We start from the raw sequence: 20,952 nt of genomic DNA on the forward strand, positions 1-20,952 counted from the left end.
TTGGTCAGACTGGACAGTCTCTACGTAAAAGAATAAATGGACACAAATCAGACGTCAAGAATTATAACATTCAAAAACCAGTCGGAGAACACTTCAATCTCTCTGGACACTCAATTAGAGACCTAACAGTGACAATTCTTCAACAAAAAAACTTCAAAAACAGACTGCAACGAAAGACTGCTGAATTGGAATTAATTTGCAAACTGGATACAATTAACTTAGGCTTGAATAGAGACTGGGAGTGGTTGGGTCATTACACAAAGTAAAACTATTTCCCCATGTTTATTTCCTTCCTCCTCCCCCCCCCCCACACTGTTCCTCAGACGTTCTTGTCAACTGCTGGAAATGGCCCACCTTGATTATCACTACAAAAGGTTTTCTCCCCCCTCGTCCCCCCCCCACCCGCTCTCCTGCTGGTATTAGCTCATCTTAAGTGATCACTCTCCTTACAGTGTGTATGGTAACACCCATTGTTTCATGTTCTCTGCGTATATAAATCTCCCCACTGTATTTTCCACTGCATGCATCCGATGAAGTGAGCTGTAGCTCACAAAAACTTATGCTCAAATAAATTGGTTAGTCTCTAAGGTGCCACAAGTACTCCTTTTCTATTTTCCAGTCCGTATGTCACCTTTTTGCTACCCTCTGATGTCCCTTCCTCATCCTGTAAGAGTTTGTTTTCTGTCCATATTCTTCTAGTTAAGCTATTTTATTTGTAACATTTCTTGTGGACCTACTAGAACTTTCCTCCAAGCAATCTCTTGGGACTTTTCATGGGAGTATACTGTACTTTTCCTCTTTCAGGGTCTGTTACGATTCAAGATATTCAGTCTCTTTTCTCCTATAGCAAAGTGCTTATTTTTAATCTTCCTTCAACTTGCTTATTCCTTTCGTGTCTGGGATTGTTGACATCTCTGTCCCACTCACACATACACGTTCACACACACACACACACACACACACACTGGTCTACGCTAGAAGATTGTTATCTTAACAAAAATCCACACCCCTGAGCAGTGTAGGTAAGCCCACCATAGCCCTGGTGTAGACAGAATTCTTCGACCTAGCGACCACCTCTCGAGGAGGACTACCTATGCCGACGAAAGCACCCCTCCTATCAGCACAGGTAGTATTACACTGAAGCGCTACATCAGTACAGCGATGCCACGGTAGCATTTCAAATGTAGATAAGCCCCCGGGCACACAACCGTCTAATCCCCCCCTCCCAGAAACTTCACACGCTGCAAGGTCACAGGGTTCTGCTGGAGGCAGTGGCAATTAGAGCCGTACGGAAATTCAGCTTTGAACAGAATTCCATCCCAAATTCTCACACTGGCCAATTGATTTTTCAAATCTGTCTGAAGCTGAGTTTTTAGTTGCCTTCCCCATACCCCCACACACATGCTCAAATACCAGTGGCATAGTTGCCCTGGCTGTTTTTCATTGAGTTCAGTTGGTGCCCTACCATGATCTGGGGGAGCAGATTCTACCCCATTCTGGTTTCTTACCCATGGGCACTGGTGCAAAATCTCCTTTTCTCCTTGAGTATAATTCCTGTACTATCCTCTCAGTGCCATTTTCCCTCCCTAATGAGAGACATCCCCAACCCCTTCTGTATTTCACTGTTGCTCCCACCTCAGCTCCTTTCCTCAAAACCGCCCTATTTCTTGTACACATGCAAGGTTGTCACTTGCTCTGGCATACAAGGAGCAACAAACGATGCAAGATCATCTAGAGCATGTTGAATGCATGCTATGCTATCTCAAATCCTTCGTCATTACACTTGCTTTTTCCTAGGCCCTGATCTTCTGCCCTTATTATGGATAAGAGGGTACATCAAGGCACTCTTACCCCTTCCTACCACATTTATTTGATTACCCTAGAATAGAAAACCTTTTTGACAAATCTCTGCTTATTTTACAGTTTATCTCTGGGTGACTGACCACCTTCTCCGTTGGCTTCCCATCGAAATATGAATAGTGAAGGATCTGATGTGTCTGGAAGGAAGGTGCCTGGGGTAGGGAAAGGAGTTCTTTACATTAAGCAAAGCACTTCCAAATAGGGACAGAAGCAAAAAAACACTTCATCAAAATTTAAAAAAAAACAAAGAAAATCTTCTTTCTTTTCGGTTGCTGCTTCATAGATCTGTGAAGTAGACTAAAATACAAGTTAAAAGAAGAGCCCAACTTCTAAAAATCTGTCAGTTTATACAAAGTCCCTTAAAGCTATTTGTTTCCCAAATCTCATGCAGAATATTTTCAGTCTAACCTTTAATGGTTTTTACTTGACACTTTTATTTCCCATGTCTTTATGTTAAGTTATGGAATAGAAGAAAAAAATTAACTTGCCAGGTTGACCCCAATGTGGCAAGAGTTAAATGTATTGTATTGCTGAAAGAATTTTATGCTGTGAAAAGTGCTGGACTGACAGTCCTAGAGTTTGAAGTCCTTTCTTTACTTATAGATAGGCTTGGCAGAATTCCAGTTTTGTTTTGTGTAAATTCACCAGTTATATCAGGTTTTTTAAAACCTTTTTTCTGGTTTTTATTTATTTATTTGTTTACTTATTTTTAAATAAATGTTTGGTTTCACAGTGGTGCCGCAGGGGACTCCCTTTGCAGCAGGTGACACCAGATCCCTGCAGACACAAGGTGCAGGGGAGTCTTTGCTTGCAGACTATTACCAATAGATATTTTTTTCGTCGATTCATTGTGTCCGGTGAAATCAATGTTTACTGGCAACTAACGATTTACTTCGAATCCTGTGAAGCCTGTTCATAGAACATGCACAGCATGGTCAGCACCCAGGCAAGTTTACTTCCACTTCCATCAGTATGCCTCAAGGCAGTTCATTGTTTTAAGTGGAACTGATGACTTGAGTAAAGGCTATATAAGGCCTATTATCTGATTGAATTTCATTTGGTTTAATTAGGATAGTTTTAGGGCGGGTTTAATCGTCAGCTTAGACCCACTTACACTTTTTTCAGGTATTGGTTGGTTAGGGTTACCTCATGTAAGGAAGGAATGACTGAGTGGATCAAAAGGAAAAGGAGTACTTGTGGCACCTTAAAGACTAACAAATTTATTAGAGCATAAGCTTTCGTGGGCTACAGCCCACTTCATCGGATGCATAGAATGGAACATATAGTAAGAAGATATATATACACGTACAGAGAAGGTGGAAGTTGCCATACAAACTGTAAGAGGAAGGAAAGTGATGTCTGTCAGGATCAGATATTTAAGACTGCCCATCTCTTTTTTTCTTTAGTGGTTAATAAACTGCCTTTTCACTTCCTGCTCTGAAGAATGTTGCTTTAACTGAGTTTTTATAGTTAATCTGATACCAAAGGTCATAAATATAAAAGACCATGGCATATATACTGGATAACATAATGTCTGAACACAACAAAATTCGAAGCACTAGTCGGAGGATGAAGAATTGCTCCCAATGCTTTTGTTTCAGAATGAGAGGTAAAACGCAGCCAAGTCACTGGATAAAAGTAAGAAGTGATGTGTAGCATATGATGGGTGAAGGAAGTAATACTTATAAATGGTGTTCAATAGAAAAACGAAGTAGAAAGATGTGGCAAGATCAGCCTATGGAAAGCTTTTGGTTTACATAACTGTTTGTTTAACCCTGCTGCTTTTGCAATACTGTTTAAAGTGTACCTGTAATAAAACAGGAGGAGATACATCCTTCCCAAACTCCTTTCTTCGGGAGGAGGGGGAAGCTGCCTTACCCACTTTGTTGTGATAGCTTTTCACGCTGAAAACTAGCAATTAGCATTAAGAGCCTGCTTAATTTGACAAAAGGAGGAAAACTGTAACACTATCCTTATCTAGTTGTGTTAAGGTGTTGTACGGAGTTCCAAACAATCTGTGTGCGGCTGTTTTGTTTGTCCTTGTTGTTATACCACAAAGGGAGGGTCAGGTTGGCATGTTGACTTTGACTTTAACTAGACATTTCCTTTCTTTTGCCTTAGATCCCATATACACTATAGCTATCTTGGGGATCCAGTTACAACACACACCCTAAAATGGTTACAACATGGTTCCCCCTTGCAATGTAAACGTGACCAAATTGTGTTTTAACAGAATCCTTGATCCATAGTACAGCCTTTGACTAAACAAGGCTGCAGTAGCCCAGTTAAGGGACACATGAAAAAACCCCAAACTCCTACTGCAAGACCAAACTGTATTAACTCTGTCTAGACAAGGAAAATAAGTTTGGGTTTGGGTTTTTTTCTTAAATCAACATAGTTGTCACAAGATAGCTAATCCCATTTGAAACACAAGGCCTCAGACAGTTGTGTTATAAGCAGTACCCGAGAAGTGGCTTTAAGGGTGTATACAAGCTTCTAGACTCAGAAGTTATTGGAGCATTTCTGCTTTGGCTCAGAGGCTCTTTTGGTACATATTCTGGTCTTTAAGGATTTTAATCAAGCTTAGAAGTTGCAAGAAATTACTATGAAAACACTTAACTGCTATCTTATGGAACTGAAGCCAGTGAGAGAGAACACAGCAGTATTACAGCATGAAAGGTAATTTTAAAGTTACAGAGACACCTTTGTTACTCAGTGGGGTATTAGTGAAAATAAACCAGAGCCAAGTTTGAAGGTGATGCAAATCCCAAATATGACTGATGCTAGCACATGTTGGAAGAACTGTTATGCAGGTTTGAGTAAAAAATCAATATAAATGATCTCGTTCCACAGCTCTTACAGGGGTGAGGGCAAGCAACATACACGAAGGGTAGCCTTCTGTGCGCTAATTCTTTTGGTGGGTTTTTCATTTCCCATGAAAACTAAGCTTATACGTTGTATAATACATGCACAGCCATCTACCTTATTACTGTTTATAGAGGAGCATAAGAGTACACAGTGCTTTCAGAACAGGTAAGAAGGCCCTGGTTCCTTGCTCTGAAAGTGGGTAGTATAAATCCTGTAAATGCCATGCAGGTAACAGTGGCTCACATGCAAGGAGGAATGAAAGAAACCACAACGAGATCAGCAGAGGATGGTTTAACGGAAGAAGTGGGTTTGAAAAAGGAAAGGGCATATTCATAGATTCATTCAGCAATTCTAGGACCAGATGGGACCATTGTGATCATCCAGTCTGACCTCCTGCATAACACGGGCCAGAGAATTGCCCCAAAACAATTCCTAGAGCAGAGCTTATGGAATAAATCCAATCTTTATTTAAAAATTGCCAGCAATGGAGAATCCACCATGACTCTTGGTAAATTGTTCCAATGGTTAATTACTCTCACTGTTAAAAATTTACACCTTATTTCCAGTATGAATATCTTCAACTTCCTGCCATTGGATCAGGTTATACCTTTCTCTGCCAGATTGAAGAACCCATTATTAAATATTTGTTCAGCAGGAAGATACTTAGGCTATGTCTATGCTACAGACCTTACAGTGGCACAGCTATCCCGCTGCACCACTGTACGGTCTCTTGTGTTGCTGCTCTATGCCAACGAGCGGTGGTAGCCGTGTCGGCGGGAGAGCATCTCCCACCAACATAGTGCTGTCCACCCTGCTGAAATGTATGTCGGTGGGGGGGGTTCACACCGCTGATTGACAAAAATTTTACTGACAAAAGTGCTAGTTAGACAAAGTCTTAGACTGTAATCAAGTTAATCCTAACCTTCTCTTTAAGTTAAATAGATTGAGTCCTTGAGTTTATCACTATAAGGCAAGTTTTGTAATCCATTAATCATTCTTGTGGTTCTTCTCTGAACCCTCTTCAGTGTATCAACATCCTTCTTGAATAGTGGGCACCAGAACTGGACACCATATTCCAGCAATGATCACACCAGTGGCAGATACAGAGATAAACTAACCTCTCTTCCTACTCGAGATTCCCGTTTATGCATTCCAGGATTGCATTAGCTCTTTTGGCCACAGCGTTATACTGGGAGCTCATGTTCATCTGATTATCCACCTCCACATCCAAATCTTTTTCAGAGTCACTGCTTCCCAGGATAGTCCCTCATCCTGTAAGTGTGGCCTATGTTGTTTTTTTCTAGATGTATACGTTTACATGTAGCTGTATTAAAACGCATATTGTTTTCTTATGCCTAGTTTACCAAGTATTCCAGATCACTCTCTAAATCAGTGACCTGTCATCTTCATTATTTACCACTCCCCCAATTTTTGTCATCTGCAAACTTTATCAGTGATGATTGTGGTTTTTTTTCCAGATGCTAAATAGCGTAGGGCCAAGACCCAATCACTGCAGGACCCCACTAGAAACAGATCCACTCAATGACAATTCTCAGTTTATAGTTACATTGAGACCTATCAGCCAATTTTTAATCCATTTTGTGTGGCGTGTTAATTTAAATCATTCAAGTTCTTTAATCAGAATGTCATGTGGTACCAAGTCAAATCCCTTAAAGAAGTCTGACTATATTACGTCAATATGCAAAGGGAGGAAGCTATTCCAAGCCGAGGGGAATTGACTTCCGCCACACCCCAGAAAATGGCTCCGGAGGTTTTAGACTGTGCTGATGCAACAGCACAGATGCAACTTTGGATGTGGAAATAAAACACAAATGCAAGTGCAAGTAACTCTTGGATTTATATGTAGCATCAATGGTGCACAAACAATAGCACTTACGAGTGCACACAAAAATGTTTGAACATGCACAAATAGGACTGAATAGAGCCTCCTTTTGAAAACTCATTTGCCTTTGTACTTCAGTTTCTTCATCTGTAAAGTAGTCCTTGCTTACAGACAGCCCCCCCAACCTGAAGCAAATACTCACCAGCAACCACTCAACAAAAACACTAACCCAGGAAGCTATCCTTGCAACAAAGCCCATTGCCAATTCTGGCCACATATCGATTCAAGGGGCACCATCATAGGACCTAATCAAATCAGCCACACCATCAGAGGCTGATTCACCTGCACATCTACCAATGTAATATATGCCATCATGTGCAAGCAATGCCCCTCTGCCATGTACATTGGCCAAACCGGACAGTCTCTATGTAAAAGAATAAATGGAAACAAATCAGACATCAAGAATTATAACATTCAAAAACCAGTCGGAGAACACTTCAACCACCTTGGTCACTTGATTACAGACCTAAAAGTTGCGATCCTCCAACAAAAAAAATTCAAAAACAGACTCCAACGAGAAACTGCAAAATTGGAATTAATTTGCAAACTGGACACCATTAATTTAGACTTGAATAAAGACTGGGAGTGGATGGTTCATTACACAAAGTAAAAACTATTTCCCCCTGTTAATTTTCCCCCTACTGTTACTCATCTTCTTGTCAGCTGCTGGAAATGGGCCATCCTGATTATCACTACAAAACTTTTCTTCTCCTTCTGATAATAGCCCACCTTAATTGATTAGTCTCATCATAGTTGGTCTGGCAACACCCATTTTTTCATGTTCTCTGTGTATATATATCTTCCTACTATATTTTCCACTGCATGCATCTGATGAAGGGGTTTTAGCCCATGAAAGCTTATGCCCAAACACATTTTAGTCTCTAAGGTACCACAAGTACTCCTCGTTCTTTTTTTCGTAAAATAGGGATAATTTTTCATTAAGCTTCACGCTAACAGCGGGTAATTCAGCCTTGCAAACTGCACGCTCGCTCGCCTTGGGCAAATCATTTGAACAGGTAAACATCTTCTTTTTAATTCTTAAGTAGAGTTGGGCAGGTAAATTTTTTGCCTGATCTGATGTACGTTCATTTGGAAGGCTGGGATAAATTAATATTTGCATGATCTTTTTGCAAGAGGGCTGTTTACAAGCTATAGTAAGTTACAATAATAAATATGCACTTGTTTCCAAGGATTTCAAAGCCTTTTCCAAACATTGCTGTATAAACTCTAATTAGTAGCACTGTAACTTAAATGACTATGTACAGACATTAATTAATCTATTTTACCTGATTATAAGGTATTTTATTCATTTTATATCTAGATTTACCTGCATTCAGTATACTGTCTGTTATGCTTACTGTAAAATATTGGCATCCCATATAATGAAACATGAAGCTGAAATCATGGGAGAGATCATATGTTAAGCAGCTGCTTGCAATAATGAGTTTATACAATGTAATTTGGTCCCTCTGTTGGGACTTGATTTTGGTCTCATGCTTGAATCTTGGTAAATTGACAGCTGAGCTGACTGCCGCCTTCTCCTTCCATACTCCTCCTGTGTTGCCCTATCCAAATCAGCTTCACCTATTCAAAGATGATTTGGCACTTTAGTAAGCCCCCTGAATGATCAGGGAGAATCAATGAAGGTTTAGACAGAGGCGTACACCCTACAACCTGTCTTTGAGCCAGTCTGCCTCACATGGGTAGACATTAGCTGACCCGTGTGAAAGTTGTAAAATCCAGTTTTATGGCACTTGTAATTTTCCTAAAAAGAAAAGGAGGACTTGTGGCACCTTAGAGACTAACCAATTTATTTGAGCATAAGCTTTCATGAGCTACAGCTCACTTCATCGGATGCTCAGGAAAGCTTATGCTCAAATAAATTGGTTAGTCTCTAAGGTGCCACAAGTCCTCCTTTTCTTTTTGTGAATACAGACTAACACGGCTGCTACGCTGAAACCTGTAATTTTCCTGTGGCTGTGCCATATGTTAGTGGAAATCTCCTTGCATTCTTCTCTGCCCCCATGCAGGCTTACACTAACTGCAGCATAGGAAACCACACCTAAAATAAAAGGGAAACGCCATATTCAAGTAGGAATGCTAGCTTTGCTTGAGCCAAGACAAGGATCAGCTCAGTGTTGATTTGAACAGGTTTGGATAGCAGTCAATTATTTGCATGTTTGACGTTTTCAGAGGGGAATTTCCACTAGATGAGGAATTGGTCTCAACAATTGTTAAAAAAATAAAATCCTCTTAATTCAAAGCCCTTCAGCCCTTTAAACATTCCTTTCTTGGTTGTTCAGGTTTCAGGTATTGATGGTCACTGGCCACAATAACATGTACTATGTAAATGTACATCTGTGGTAACTCTTTGTGGCATTTTTTTTAAAGCACTTGCATGTGTTTATCTGAAGGGAAATAACTGGATAAGATCACATAAGGAGGAGAAAAAGTTCTGTCTATGGTTTATTGTCCATCTGCTCTGCAATAATGCTGGACTGGTCTTGGGATTGCTAAACCAGGACCTTAGCTCACGAAGAAGAAACTTGTGGGAGCGTGAACTAGCCAACATAGCATTTCTCTTCCTTTCCCCTCTCTTATGTCACAGGGAACAATCAAATGTTGTTGGTACTGCTGGAATGCTTCCTCAGGGGCATGGGAGACATACTTGCCAGGAAATGGGATGGTCGTCTTTATTTCTCTCCTTCTAAAATGTTCAAGCTGTCATTCATCACTTTAAAAATTAACACGATTTTGATTCTTGGTCTCTTCTGACTGCACCTAAAAGCCTTCTGTTTTATTTCTGTTTCCTCACAGCCCATCCATGAGCTCAGATTTCCAGCATTACAGTTTCAGGATGCCGAACATTGGGTTTCAGAACCTGCCTCTCAATATATACATTGTGGTTTTTGGCACTGCCATATTCGTCTTCATCCTTAGTTTACTCTTCTGTTGCTACTTGATCAGGTAAATAAACTACCATTACTATTTTCTGAAGCCAACTGAAATCTATTTGGTCCCAGTCATGTGATGTGCCAAACATTTCCCGTGGTTCATTCAGGCATGGAGAGTACTATTAAGCACCTTGCTGGAGGCACTCTACCTTTTCTAGGATTGAACCCTTTTAAGTAGTGTTCAAAGAAAACAAAACACTGTTTTTTCCCCCACCTAAATGGTAAAATTTTCCATAGGCGCAGCAAGACGTTAGATTTAATGAATCCATTGTTGATTTACTTTACAGGTATTACTTGAATAGATTTGGATAGTGCTGTCTTCCCATCTGGTACTGCAAACAGTGTTGTCTGGTCTTTACCACTGGATATCATCTATGAAATTATTTTAATTCTCCATTTTTAAGTAGAATAATTTGCTCAGTGGCTTAGTATTAGACCCACACATTCATATATATTAAATCCATCCAGAGCACATATAATAAGTACCTAATTGGATCCAGGCACATTTCTAGAGCTGAGTCTAAAGGAAAGCAATTATAATGTACTGCTTTTAAAGTGGATTTTTTTGTAATTTAAACGTGCATGAAAAGCATGATTTCTTGGCATCAGTGTTTTCTGCTTGCTGCTTATATTTTGATGCATCTCTCCCTTTAATTAATAACTCATGTACTGTGTGCTTAAGAAATGTTTGATACCTGCCCCATTTGCTTTTGTACACAAATTGCTCATTCAACAGCTCAGTTTAGAGATTAATGATGCAGGGTTGACTTGTTAATCTGAACAGTGATGAATGTGGTCCGTAAAGGTCATTCTGGTTTTGGGAAGTTTGAATATTTAATTGTGAGGCAAAACTATTTCTCCCAGATGGAATGGGAGAATGGAAACATAGCCAAATAAATAAATACTAACCTACAATAGAGGGGAGAGAAAAAAGTCTATTCTGAAAAGTCAGCACGCTGCAGTCTGCATGATTCAAGGCTGTGTCTGCCTCTCCTCAGTGGTCAGGAACAAAGGATCTCTTTGTGAAGATTTCAATTTATTGGCAGCAGTTGCACTTCACCCCACGCACATCTTAGATACCTTGCAAAATTCCTACTGAAAACCTACATACACACAGCTGTTCTGCATATTATCTTTCTCGTTAACGTCTCGTTAACATTTTACATTTATGCACACACTCCTCCTCTTTGGAGCCTGTCTCTTGCCCAGCGTCAGACAGCAGGCTGCCCTTTACGCTCTCTCCCAAGCTGGTATTGAAAATGGTCGTTTCACTAATGTAGACGAGATCAGCAGGATTCTACACCCATTGCTGGATGCCTTGTTCCAACAGGAGTGAAGCACTTTCTGCTACTGTGAACACTGGACCCATTGACCCTGTTTACACTGGCTGGATAGCTGCTGGCATGGGGGCAATGGGGCTGCTGTGTTTAATACCTAAAAGTCAAAACCAGCAGTTTCAGTAGCGTAGATATCCCTTAGATCATAAAAGCAGAGTACAAGCACTCAGTAATGTTCACATATTTGCAGCTCAATAACTGTTGCCCGAAGCAAAGCAAAGCCGGCTAAAACTTTTGGATGACTCAAAGATGGACAGAGTGATAAATAATAGTGAGGACGGGTCAGTCATACAGAGTAATCCTGATTGAATGGGCCCAGTTTACCAAGCCAACAAATTTTAATACATCCAAATGCAAAGTTATACATCTAGGAACGAGGAATGCAGGCCCCGTCTACAGAATGGAGGACTGTATCCTGGAAAGTAGTGACTCTGAAAAGGATCTAGGGGGGGTCATGGTTGACAAGCAACTCAACATGAGCTCCCAGTGCTATGTTGTGGCAAAAAGGCTAATGCAGTCCCTGGATGTATAAACAGGGGAATGGGAGTAGGGAGGTGACTATACTTTGGTAGACGGCACTGGTTAGACCAGTGCTGGAATACTGCATCTGGTTTTGGTGTTTGTACTTTTAAAAAAAAAAAATCTAGACAAATTGGAGAGGGTGCAGAAAACAGCGACGAAAGAGATTTTGAGAGCTGGAGAACATGCCTTACAGTGAGAGACTTAGTGTTCAATCTGTTTAGCTTATCAAAATGAAGATTGAGACGTGACTTGATTACAGTGTGTAAGGACCTTCACAGGGAGGAAATACTAGGTACTAAAGGGCTCTTTAATCTGGCAGAGAAAGGCCTAACAAGAGCCAATGGCTGCAAACTGAAGCTAGACAAAAGTTGTGCCTAACTTCTAATTTGCATTTAACAGAGAGGGTGATGAATCATTGGAATAAATTACCAAGGGAAGTGGTGCATTCTCCATCTCTTGATGTCTTCAAATCAAGACTGGAGGCCTTTCTGGAAGAGATGCTTCAGCCACACACAAGTTACTGGGCTCAGTACAGCAATAACCGAATGAAACAGACAGGCTGATCTGTTGGTCCCTTCTGACCTTAAACTCCATGAATCTGTAAAAAGCCTCCCTCTCTTTTATAGTCATAATCAGCAATTCCATTTGTTGTTTGCAGGATAAGCATGAACCTGAGAAACCTTTTGTATGGGAACAACTTACATTAGTCAGGGCCTCGTATATGATTTGATTTGCAGCCATGTAAATTGCCACATAATTGTCCTCCTTTGAATTTACTGCATAATTGTGCTCCAGAACTTCAGCTTGAATTTCTGAAATAAAATTAGATCTCCACCTGTCATGTTTGTAAAGATAGCCTTCAAAATATGAGCTGACTATAGAGACATCTGCCTGAATCTGCAGAGTCTCTGAAGCAGTAGCTCCAGAGAGAAGTGGGCACTGTCCCTTCATACCAGTAGAGTTTTGACTCTGAGGTGTAATTCTTTACATGTCAGCATTAGTAACTATTCCATTGCTGACCAGCTTAGTAGAAATAGGCAAATGTACTCGGATGTCTTTATTGGATGCAGTGGCAGTAGGATTGGATGCAATGAGGGAATTAGTTGCTGTCATGATTTGCGTGGATAGAGAATGAGGAATTCAAACTCTCCCTGTTCCATACAAACACCTTAAAAAAATTAGCCCCATCTGCCCCTGCTCCAAAAGGGGTAAGAAAAGATGCATCTTTTTCACAGTTCCAAAAGCTTGAACTACCTCTTGTTTTTCAAAAATAAACGCTCCTCCCGCACCTTTTTTGTGTGCCAAAATCCCCAGTAATACGCTACCTACCTGACTAAACCTTCTGCTTTCCCCTGGCAACTTCTGCAATGAAGTTACGATTTTAATACAAAACTGCATTTGGAGTAGGATAAAATAAATATGAATAAACAGTAACAGATGCAGTATTGACTAGACCACACCATGATACTGACTGGACCAGATCATTTAGGTCTTGCATGATGCACGAGGGCTTGATTTTAATGCAGTCTGTGAAGCCAAAACAGGGTTTTGTTCAGGTGCTAACGCAAAGTATCCCGTTATCTAACTTTTTACTTGTAGCAATGCTGGTCGCTGAAAAAAGTGCTTTTTGCAACTAACAGATGGAGCTTGTGACATGAAGTTATTTGGTACATGTTTCCCATATTCCATTCCTTACTACACCATCGTGCTGCTTCCAAGCATTTGGTTTTAGGAGTTGCAAATAAAGCCGATAAAAGAGCACCCCCTAGGTAACTTGATGCACTAATGTGTCAGACTGAAGGTACTGGAAAACAAACGTTGGTAAGACCTGATTCCTGGTGTATTTACAGCTAGGCCAATGGCTGCCTGGATTAAAAAAACGGTACTGCTGTTTGGAGAAACTGCCAAGTGAGCTGCTTTTTACAAAAGTGGTAGTGTAGACCTGCCCTAAAGTCCATCTAACTTATGTCGCGCAGGGGTGTGAAAAAGACATCGCCCTGAGTGATGCAAATGACAGCAACCTAAGCCCTGTCCAAACCAGTGCTGTGTCAGCAGGAGACACTCTCCCTCTGACATCACTTCCATCTCTCACGGAGGTAGAGTAATTATGCCAACGGAGAGCGCTCTCCTGTTAGTATAGAGTGTCTTCACTAGACACACTACAGCGGTGCAGCTGCGCCGATGTAGCGCTTTTAGTGTAGACCTGCCCATAGTTTCAGGAGTCGACTGTATTCCTACCTTCTGAAGCTCCATAATACACTCCGTGGGAGCCAAGAGTTTTCCCCTCCACAATCAGATTGGCTTTACACAGAAGTATATTGGGTTATATATGAAATCTGTCCTGAAAAAGAGGGCAAGAAGGCTTGCAAGAAGGGCTGAAATAAAATTAAATGTTCTTCTACTCTTAAAAGGCATGCAGATGTGGAACATTTAATTCCACTCTTTTAAAGTAATGCTGCCTATCATGTTGCCGTTTAGGTGCATTCTACCTTAAGACTATAGACTATAACAGGGTTCAAAAAAGAACTAGATAAATTCATGGAGGATGGGTCCATCAATGGCTATTAGTCAGGATGGGCAGGAATGTTGTTCCTAGCCTCCGTTTGCCAGAAGCTGGGAATGGGCAACAAGGGATGGATCACTTGATGATTACCTGTTCTGTTAATTTCCTCTGGGGCACCTGGCACTGGCCACTGTCGGCAGACAGGATACTGGGCTAGATGGACCTTGGTCTGACCCAGTCTGGCCATTCTTATGTTCAGCCTTTTAACAAGGAAAAGAAATTTTGCAAAGACAGTTGCTGATTTTTTTTATCTGCTTTAACTTTGGGGAAATTAATTAATGTGACACCAAATGTATTGCATTCAGTCCATAAAACCCAAACTCGGAGGGTTACTAACACCAGTGTGTTCCTTTAAATATTTTAAAGGGGTGTTTATGCTAATTTAAAGTAAATGCTAGTTTTGTCCATAATCAAACTTTCGGACAGTTTATAGTGTGTTCATGTTTATGGTTGCCACCTTTAGCTGAAATATTTCGAACTATGTAAGGAAACGTGGGGCACTTCTTTCCCAAAGAGGCTGTTTGTTCACTTTTGCCCTTCCGATTTTAAACATGCTCAGATTAAACAAGTCATTCCTTGTCAGCTGTGGAAAGCTAAAGATGCGGTATCTCTTTGTTAAAAGCAGATCTCTTTTACCACGGAGAGAATTACCACACAAATGTACTGCTGTTGCGCTGAGTTTGGGCTCCTTCTCTTCTTTTTTTTGTTGCCAATTGAAATAAGGATTTGTCTTCTCATATAAACCTATTTTCAGCCCATGGAAATTATACAGTCATCTTGAATATAATGGGAACTTTTTATTGCATGGGTTTGGTTTTTTTTTGCTTGTTCTTACTTGTGGATTTCTCCCCAAGCCCATTGGGACAGTGTCAGATGTCAAGGAGGCGTTGTATTTGGTTTGTGTCTCTATGGTGAATTGCATTTTTTGACTGAGTGTCACAAATTGTTTCGAATAGCTCTCTCGGAAGTCTAGTAGGCCAATTCTTTAATGAATTCCACTTTGAATATAATATCGCCTCTGGCGTATCACTGTTGCCTATGCACAGAATACTGACATGATGTTGTCACTGAATATACAATACTAAGAAAGCTGGGTACTGTACTCACTAGGAAGGAGAAAACATTGGTCTTTTCAAGCTGAGAATCCTCTCAGTTCAGGATTTGAAGGAACAAAGGGAGGAGCAAATAAATGTAACCAACAGAAGCTAATAGCAGCTCCAGCCAAAGAGTGATCTTTTTCATAAAGAAGCAATAGAGAAGGGACATTCCACTGTACTTCCATTGTGGGCTGTAACTAGTAGATCCATTGAGACAGTACAGCCAGAGATACTGCATCTTTAAACGCTACTCCGGTGCAAAATGTAAGACTTTTATGAGGTTTTTTCTTCTAGACTGTGCTGCCTGGTTTACAGATTTCTATCTTTGAACTCGGAGAGGTTAAGTGTACTAATAATGGAGGTAAATCTATAAAATGTTATTTCCTCTGAATTTTGTTAAGTTAGTAGTTTACTCACTTCATTACTGAAGCATATTCTAATAGTACTTGAAATTGAAAGAAACAAAATTATCCAAAGCGATGCAATATTCCCTTTTTAAAGAGAGAATCCACTGGGTGTGGGGCATAAACATTGGAAGGGGATTCTAAATTGTAGCTGAAATGAGTGATTAATTTTGGAGATTAATATGTCTTCACTATCTTGCCGCACTAATTGTGGAGAGCATGTTTTTAAAATACTGCATATTTTCTTCTCTAAAGATACCATCTGCCAGAACTCACTCTGGGTACCAGCTTTCTGGCATGGGACTGGTGAAAAAACTCCTCAGGCTCTGAAAGGTTCCTTGGCTTCTAAGGGCTTTGGTGCTGGGTTGTGTTAGGCTTTTTATTTGGGAGGGTGCGGGTTGGACCCTCTCAGTTTTAGTGCCTTGGTGTGACATTGGTGCCTCTTATCCAGCAATTTAGTGCTGGAATGTGCTCAGTGCGTTAGCACCAGAGACTTTCCATCATTTCGTATGTGATGCTGTAGCATGTGCAGTTGAAGAGGCTCAGCACCTGCATGAGAGCTTTGGTCTCTACTTGTCCAATGTCTCGGTGCTCACAACATAGGTTGACCTGGGAGAAGGCAGCCTCCACTGCATAAGCAGTGTTTCCATAAGGCATTTGCAAGGCAGCTGTGGGGTCCTCTTTCCCCACTGTCACAGAGCATTCTTGCTTGCATTTGGTCTCCAGAAAGGAATCTTGGTTTTGGTCTCTCTGGACTCCAGAACTTGTTCCCCAGAAAGGGAAGGCCACGGTCTCCTGTCCCCAAAGTTTTTTTTTTTTTTTTTTGCTTCCTTGGGGATCCCCCTTGAGCTGGCCACTTTTACCCTGACTCTTATTATTGGCATATCCTACAGTCTGTCTGAGATACCTCTCAATGATAACAGAGATTTCTTAATCCCAGTGCACCTGGTTGGCATTTGCCTTCTAGTTGCTGCCTGTTGCAAGTTTTATTCTGACTATTGGGCCATCCGTTGAGTGAGAATTCTAGTGGATGGTATCTTTAGAGAAGAGAAAATGGTGGCCCTAGAATTCAGCTTCTCTGTTGGTAGCTTCTGATAGATTCTCTCCTGCTACTTATTCATCACAGTTTCAAAATTATCTCGATTGGGATGAGGTGGAGATGATTGCCTCTTGATTTTTTTTTTTTTTTTTTTGTGACTGGTTTGTCTCAGGAAACTTTCTTCTTGTACTCTCCAAACTGATAGGAACATGTCAAGGGTAGCGCTTTAAGCTCAGGGACTGGTGCGTGTCAGCCTGATTCATGGTGTTAAGTGCAGCCCTTAGGGACCAAGTGCAGCCCTTAGGGACCTGAGAGCCTGGGGAGTTCCATCAGTGGAATGCTAGGGAGCTGAAACCCAGGAATGAGCATCCCACTGGAATGTTTTCAGAGAAGCAGAATTGCAGGTCAGTAAATTACATGTCTTCAAGCAGTGTTGGAGACTGCAGTGAATGACGGTTCAGAAAAATTACTTACATCTGTCTGGCCTTTGTGCTTGCACATTCAGACCATGTTCTAAAAGTCCTTGCCCAATTCTTTAACATCCATAACTTTCCTCTTCAGTTTTATGAATGATTTACCAAATATCAAGCTTAAAACGAGAAGCTATTTTTGATTTTATAAGCACAATTGACATTTGTAAAGGGTTTTGTATCTTCAAATGAGCTGTATAAATGACGCTGCTGTTATTAAGGCTGGCAAATATATTTTTAATAAATCTTAAATTAAAAATCATCAATGTAATCCAGCCTAGAGTAGCTGTTAATACCTAGTTCTGTCTTTGAATGTACGTGTTTATAATGGAAACCATGGCAGAGCATCAACCATACCAGCACAGCTGTAATACTAACAGACTAGGAAATGTGCTGCTTTTTCCTCTCAGCCCCATACCCCAGTGTAGGCGTTTTAGGCTAGGCCTGCCATTGGAGGTTTCCAAAAACAGATGTATAGCTTGTGAAACAAGATTAACATTAAATACATATAAGTTATGTGGATTGTAACTTTTTGTAACCATGTTGGTACACTAAGCATTTTCTGTTGATTCTAAATTAAGGCTCTGATGTGTTTAATGTATTTTTTGTTTCACTCATTTTTGTCCCTAGCAAATGGGATGGGACACTTCCATCTGTGACTTAACCGTTCATTCATTTTCATAAATAAATACTTCATCTCTTGTCCCCATTTGGAGTTCCTTGCTATTCAAGAGCTTTTTAATGTGGATTCATCCACTTAGTCTCCACCTCTTGATTCATGCCCAAAAATGAAACTATACAGAAAACAAAAATTGTACTTGGCTAGCAATGTGAAAGCCTTAAGAACTACTCAGGATACCCTACACTTATGCCTCTCACTGCATAGAATCATAGAATATCAGGGTTGGAAGGGACCTCAGGAGGTCAACTAGTCCAACCCCCTGCTCAAAAGCAGGACCCATCCCCAATTAAATCATCCCAGCCATAAAATCTTTAGTATGGACCTCATTCTGATCTCACTTAAAATTGATTTTACTCCAGTGTAACTCCATGAATTCCAGATGAGTAACTCATCATATACACCAGCGTAAGTGAAAGTGGAGTCATGGCCTATAATGAGCTCATATGATTATGGCTCCACAGTTAAATATAACACAAGTTGATCAGTTGTTAGGTAACCACAATCATTTGGTCTTCTGCTGAATTAAGTACATGAAAATAAATTCCCAGGTTAAAGTTTCAATTTCCTGTAATTTTTAACCGTGATTATCTCTTTGGCTATTAAATTGCCTCATGTCCCTTAACTGCACTGAAAGCTGCAAAATCTCACACCAGGTTTAAATCATTCTCATATTTATTTTCCTCTTAAAAAGGGATATTTATCTTTTGCTTTTTAACCAGTGCAATGACTTACCTTGAATGTTTCTCTATAAGACATTGGATATCAGAAAACTTCTTTGAAACAATATTACATGTCAAAAGCATAGCGAACAATTGGCATTTGAGATTAATTTAACGACTCAGTACAATGAGTAGGGCTCGAATGGTAAATATTTAAAAGGGGCAATTCTCTTTTCATTCTATCCACTCCCCACATTTAAAGTATGAACAGAGGTGCCTTTCTCCCCTACATTCCCCAGGCACTGAGCCCTGAGTATTCTGCACTTTCCCATCACCAAAAAAAGATGCAGTGTCCATTCAACCCAGCATATGAATCTTAGTGAAGAAGTAATTGGGGGGAAGAGAAATGGACATGTATGTTAGTTGTTTGTCCTATCAGTAACTTATACAGGTTAAGAGTTTGGTGAGCGTCATTTAACAACTCAGATAATGCTTTTGCAACAAATTACATAGTTCAAAAAAGACAAATCATAGAAGGTTCTCAGCAATTGAATGGAGATAGATATAATTGGAGCGATATAAAAGCTCTTAAACTAACTCCCTGGGAACTGGATACTGCATCATTATGTGTCCTATATTTTTCAAAACTAAAAAAGTTATTAAATATGAGGGGGGAATGAGAGGGTTTTTTTTCTTTTTCTCTTATCTGGTTTCGTGCTAATCCTGATATTTTGGCTTATTTTGTTCATATTTTCCTTTCTCGATTTCTAGGCTCAGACATCAGGCACACAAAGAGCTTTATGCCTACAAACAGGTGAGATGTTAAATAGGAAACTATTTTTTCTCCCTCTCTTCTTACAGATAAATCTGAGCAAGAACTGTTAATTTCTTGTGATGGTCACCATTTTAGGTTTCCACTGAGCTGTTCCAGAGTTTGAGGTCTTGCCATTTTAGGCCTACCTCTGCAAGTACTTACATAAGTGCTTAACTTTACTCACATAAGTAGTTCCATTGAAGTCAATGGGAATATCCACATGTTTAAAGTCACACACATCTGTGTGTTTTGCAGAATCAGGGCCTTACTCTATATCCGTGCATGTGGTCAGTTGTTCCCTACAACGATCTAGGATTTGTATTCTTAATGTTACTCCCTATATACCAGATGCTTCCTCAAAGTGATGGAGAAAGGATGGAGTCGACTAAGCAGAGAAGAGAAAATCAGGGATTTATAAGAATGTAACTTTCAAAAAATGTATTTATAAGTGGAGCAGCCATGTGGCAGGAAATTGACTGGTATATCATAGCTCAAACCCAATAGTGAGCTGTGGGTCAAACTGTGTGAGGCTAGATAACAAAAGGGAAAAATACAAGACTTTCAGCCTCCTTCACACAAGGAGGGTTCAGTTCCTTCACAAAACATCCAAGGCTTTCACAGATGGCAATTAATGTAATCAATTAAAATCCTGTATTTGACTGGATTTTCCTGGTTGAAGGGAGGGAGAGTTGCCAATTGAGGCACTGACTTTCTGTGCCTGGAGCTTGCACTGTCTGGAGCGGTCAGAAAAACCTGAGTGTACTTTTCCTCATGGTTGGATCTGTTCCTGTCCTGATTGAAGTCAAATGGGACTTTTGCCATTGCCTTGAATGGCAATAGATGTGCCCCAGCAACATGACTCTCAGTTCTTGCCATGTTTACAATAAGTAGTAATATACCTTTCCTACAGCAATAAAAGAAAAATGCTGTCCCAGTGGATCTAAATTCAGTTCCCATGAACTGTATCTTGCTGGGTTAGATTACACTAATCCTGAGGGCATTAAAGCCGTGTACTGAATTTGGAATAGTGGGATTTCTCTGTAGGGAATGTTTCCAAGTATTTTTGGCAGATCAAACAACTTCTTCCACTCACTCCCATAGACACACATCAGTGTCTGCTTCAAAATAAACATTGCTAATAAATTAGTGGCAGGATAAATTTAAACGCCCTGCTTTCTTTAGTGTTCTAGCTATGTTGGTCCCAGGATATGACATACATAGGGTGGGTGAGGTAATATTTTTTTATTGGACCAGTTTCTGTTGGTGAAAGAGAAAAGCTTCACAGAGCTCTTGTTCAGGTCTGGAAAAAGTAACCAGAGTGTTGCAGCTAACTGTGTGGTGGGACAGATTGTTAAGCACATGGAAAGAGACCCCTTAAAATGAAGTGGGCAATCAGCACCTCTGCAGTCATGGGACAAAGGAAGGTTAGGAGGGCCTCCTCCGAGGAAGAACTTCTGGAAAAATTAACACTCACCAATGATATACCTGAGGCCAAGTCTACTGCGTCACTCAGGGGTATGAAAAATCCACACCCCTGAGCGACACATTTATACCGACTGTAATCCCCTGAGCGGATGGCACTAGATTGGCGGGAGAGCTCTCTTCCATCAGCTTAGAGTGTCTTTACCAGAAGCGCTACAGCAGTGTAGCTATGCTGATGCCAGCTTGTAGTGTAGACCTGCCCGAAGATACTTTCATCCTTTGGACAGATGACCTAAACTACCTCATAGGTTTCTACCATCTGTTCACCAAACTCTCTAGAACACTTCCACACCAGCCT

At 40.5% G+C, this 20,952-nt stretch overlaps 1 protein-coding gene across 6 annotated transcripts in view; it reads left to right on the plus strand.

Annotated features, from left to right (window-relative positions):
* The window catches only part of RNF24 (ring finger protein 24), a 71,792-nt gene that overhangs the window by 31,137 nt on the left and 19,703 nt on the right, over positions 1-20,952 (plus strand). For 4 of the 6 annotated variants that reach the window (XM_073342943.1, XM_073342946.1, XM_073342947.1 and 1 more), the window contains exons 2-3: positions 9,449-9,598; positions 19,130-19,172. In XM_073342943.1, coding sequence (XP_073199044.1) covers positions 9,456-9,598; positions 19,130-19,172 — 186 coding nt within the window. In that variant the 5' untranslated portion in view covers positions 9,449-9,455. Of the gene's footprint in view, positions 1-2,852; positions 3,499-9,448; positions 9,599-19,129; positions 19,173-20,952 lie in introns of those variants that run through there. The other 2 variants (XM_073342944.1, XM_073342942.1) reach the window with 2 other exon arrangements.

The sequence above is a fragment of the Lepidochelys kempii genome, chromosome 4 (genome assembly GCF_965140265.1).
Source record: "Lepidochelys kempii isolate rLepKem1 chromosome 4, rLepKem1.hap2, whole genome shotgun sequence".
In the NCBI taxonomy this organism is placed as follows: Eukaryota; Metazoa; Chordata; order Testudines; family Cheloniidae; genus Lepidochelys; species Lepidochelys kempii.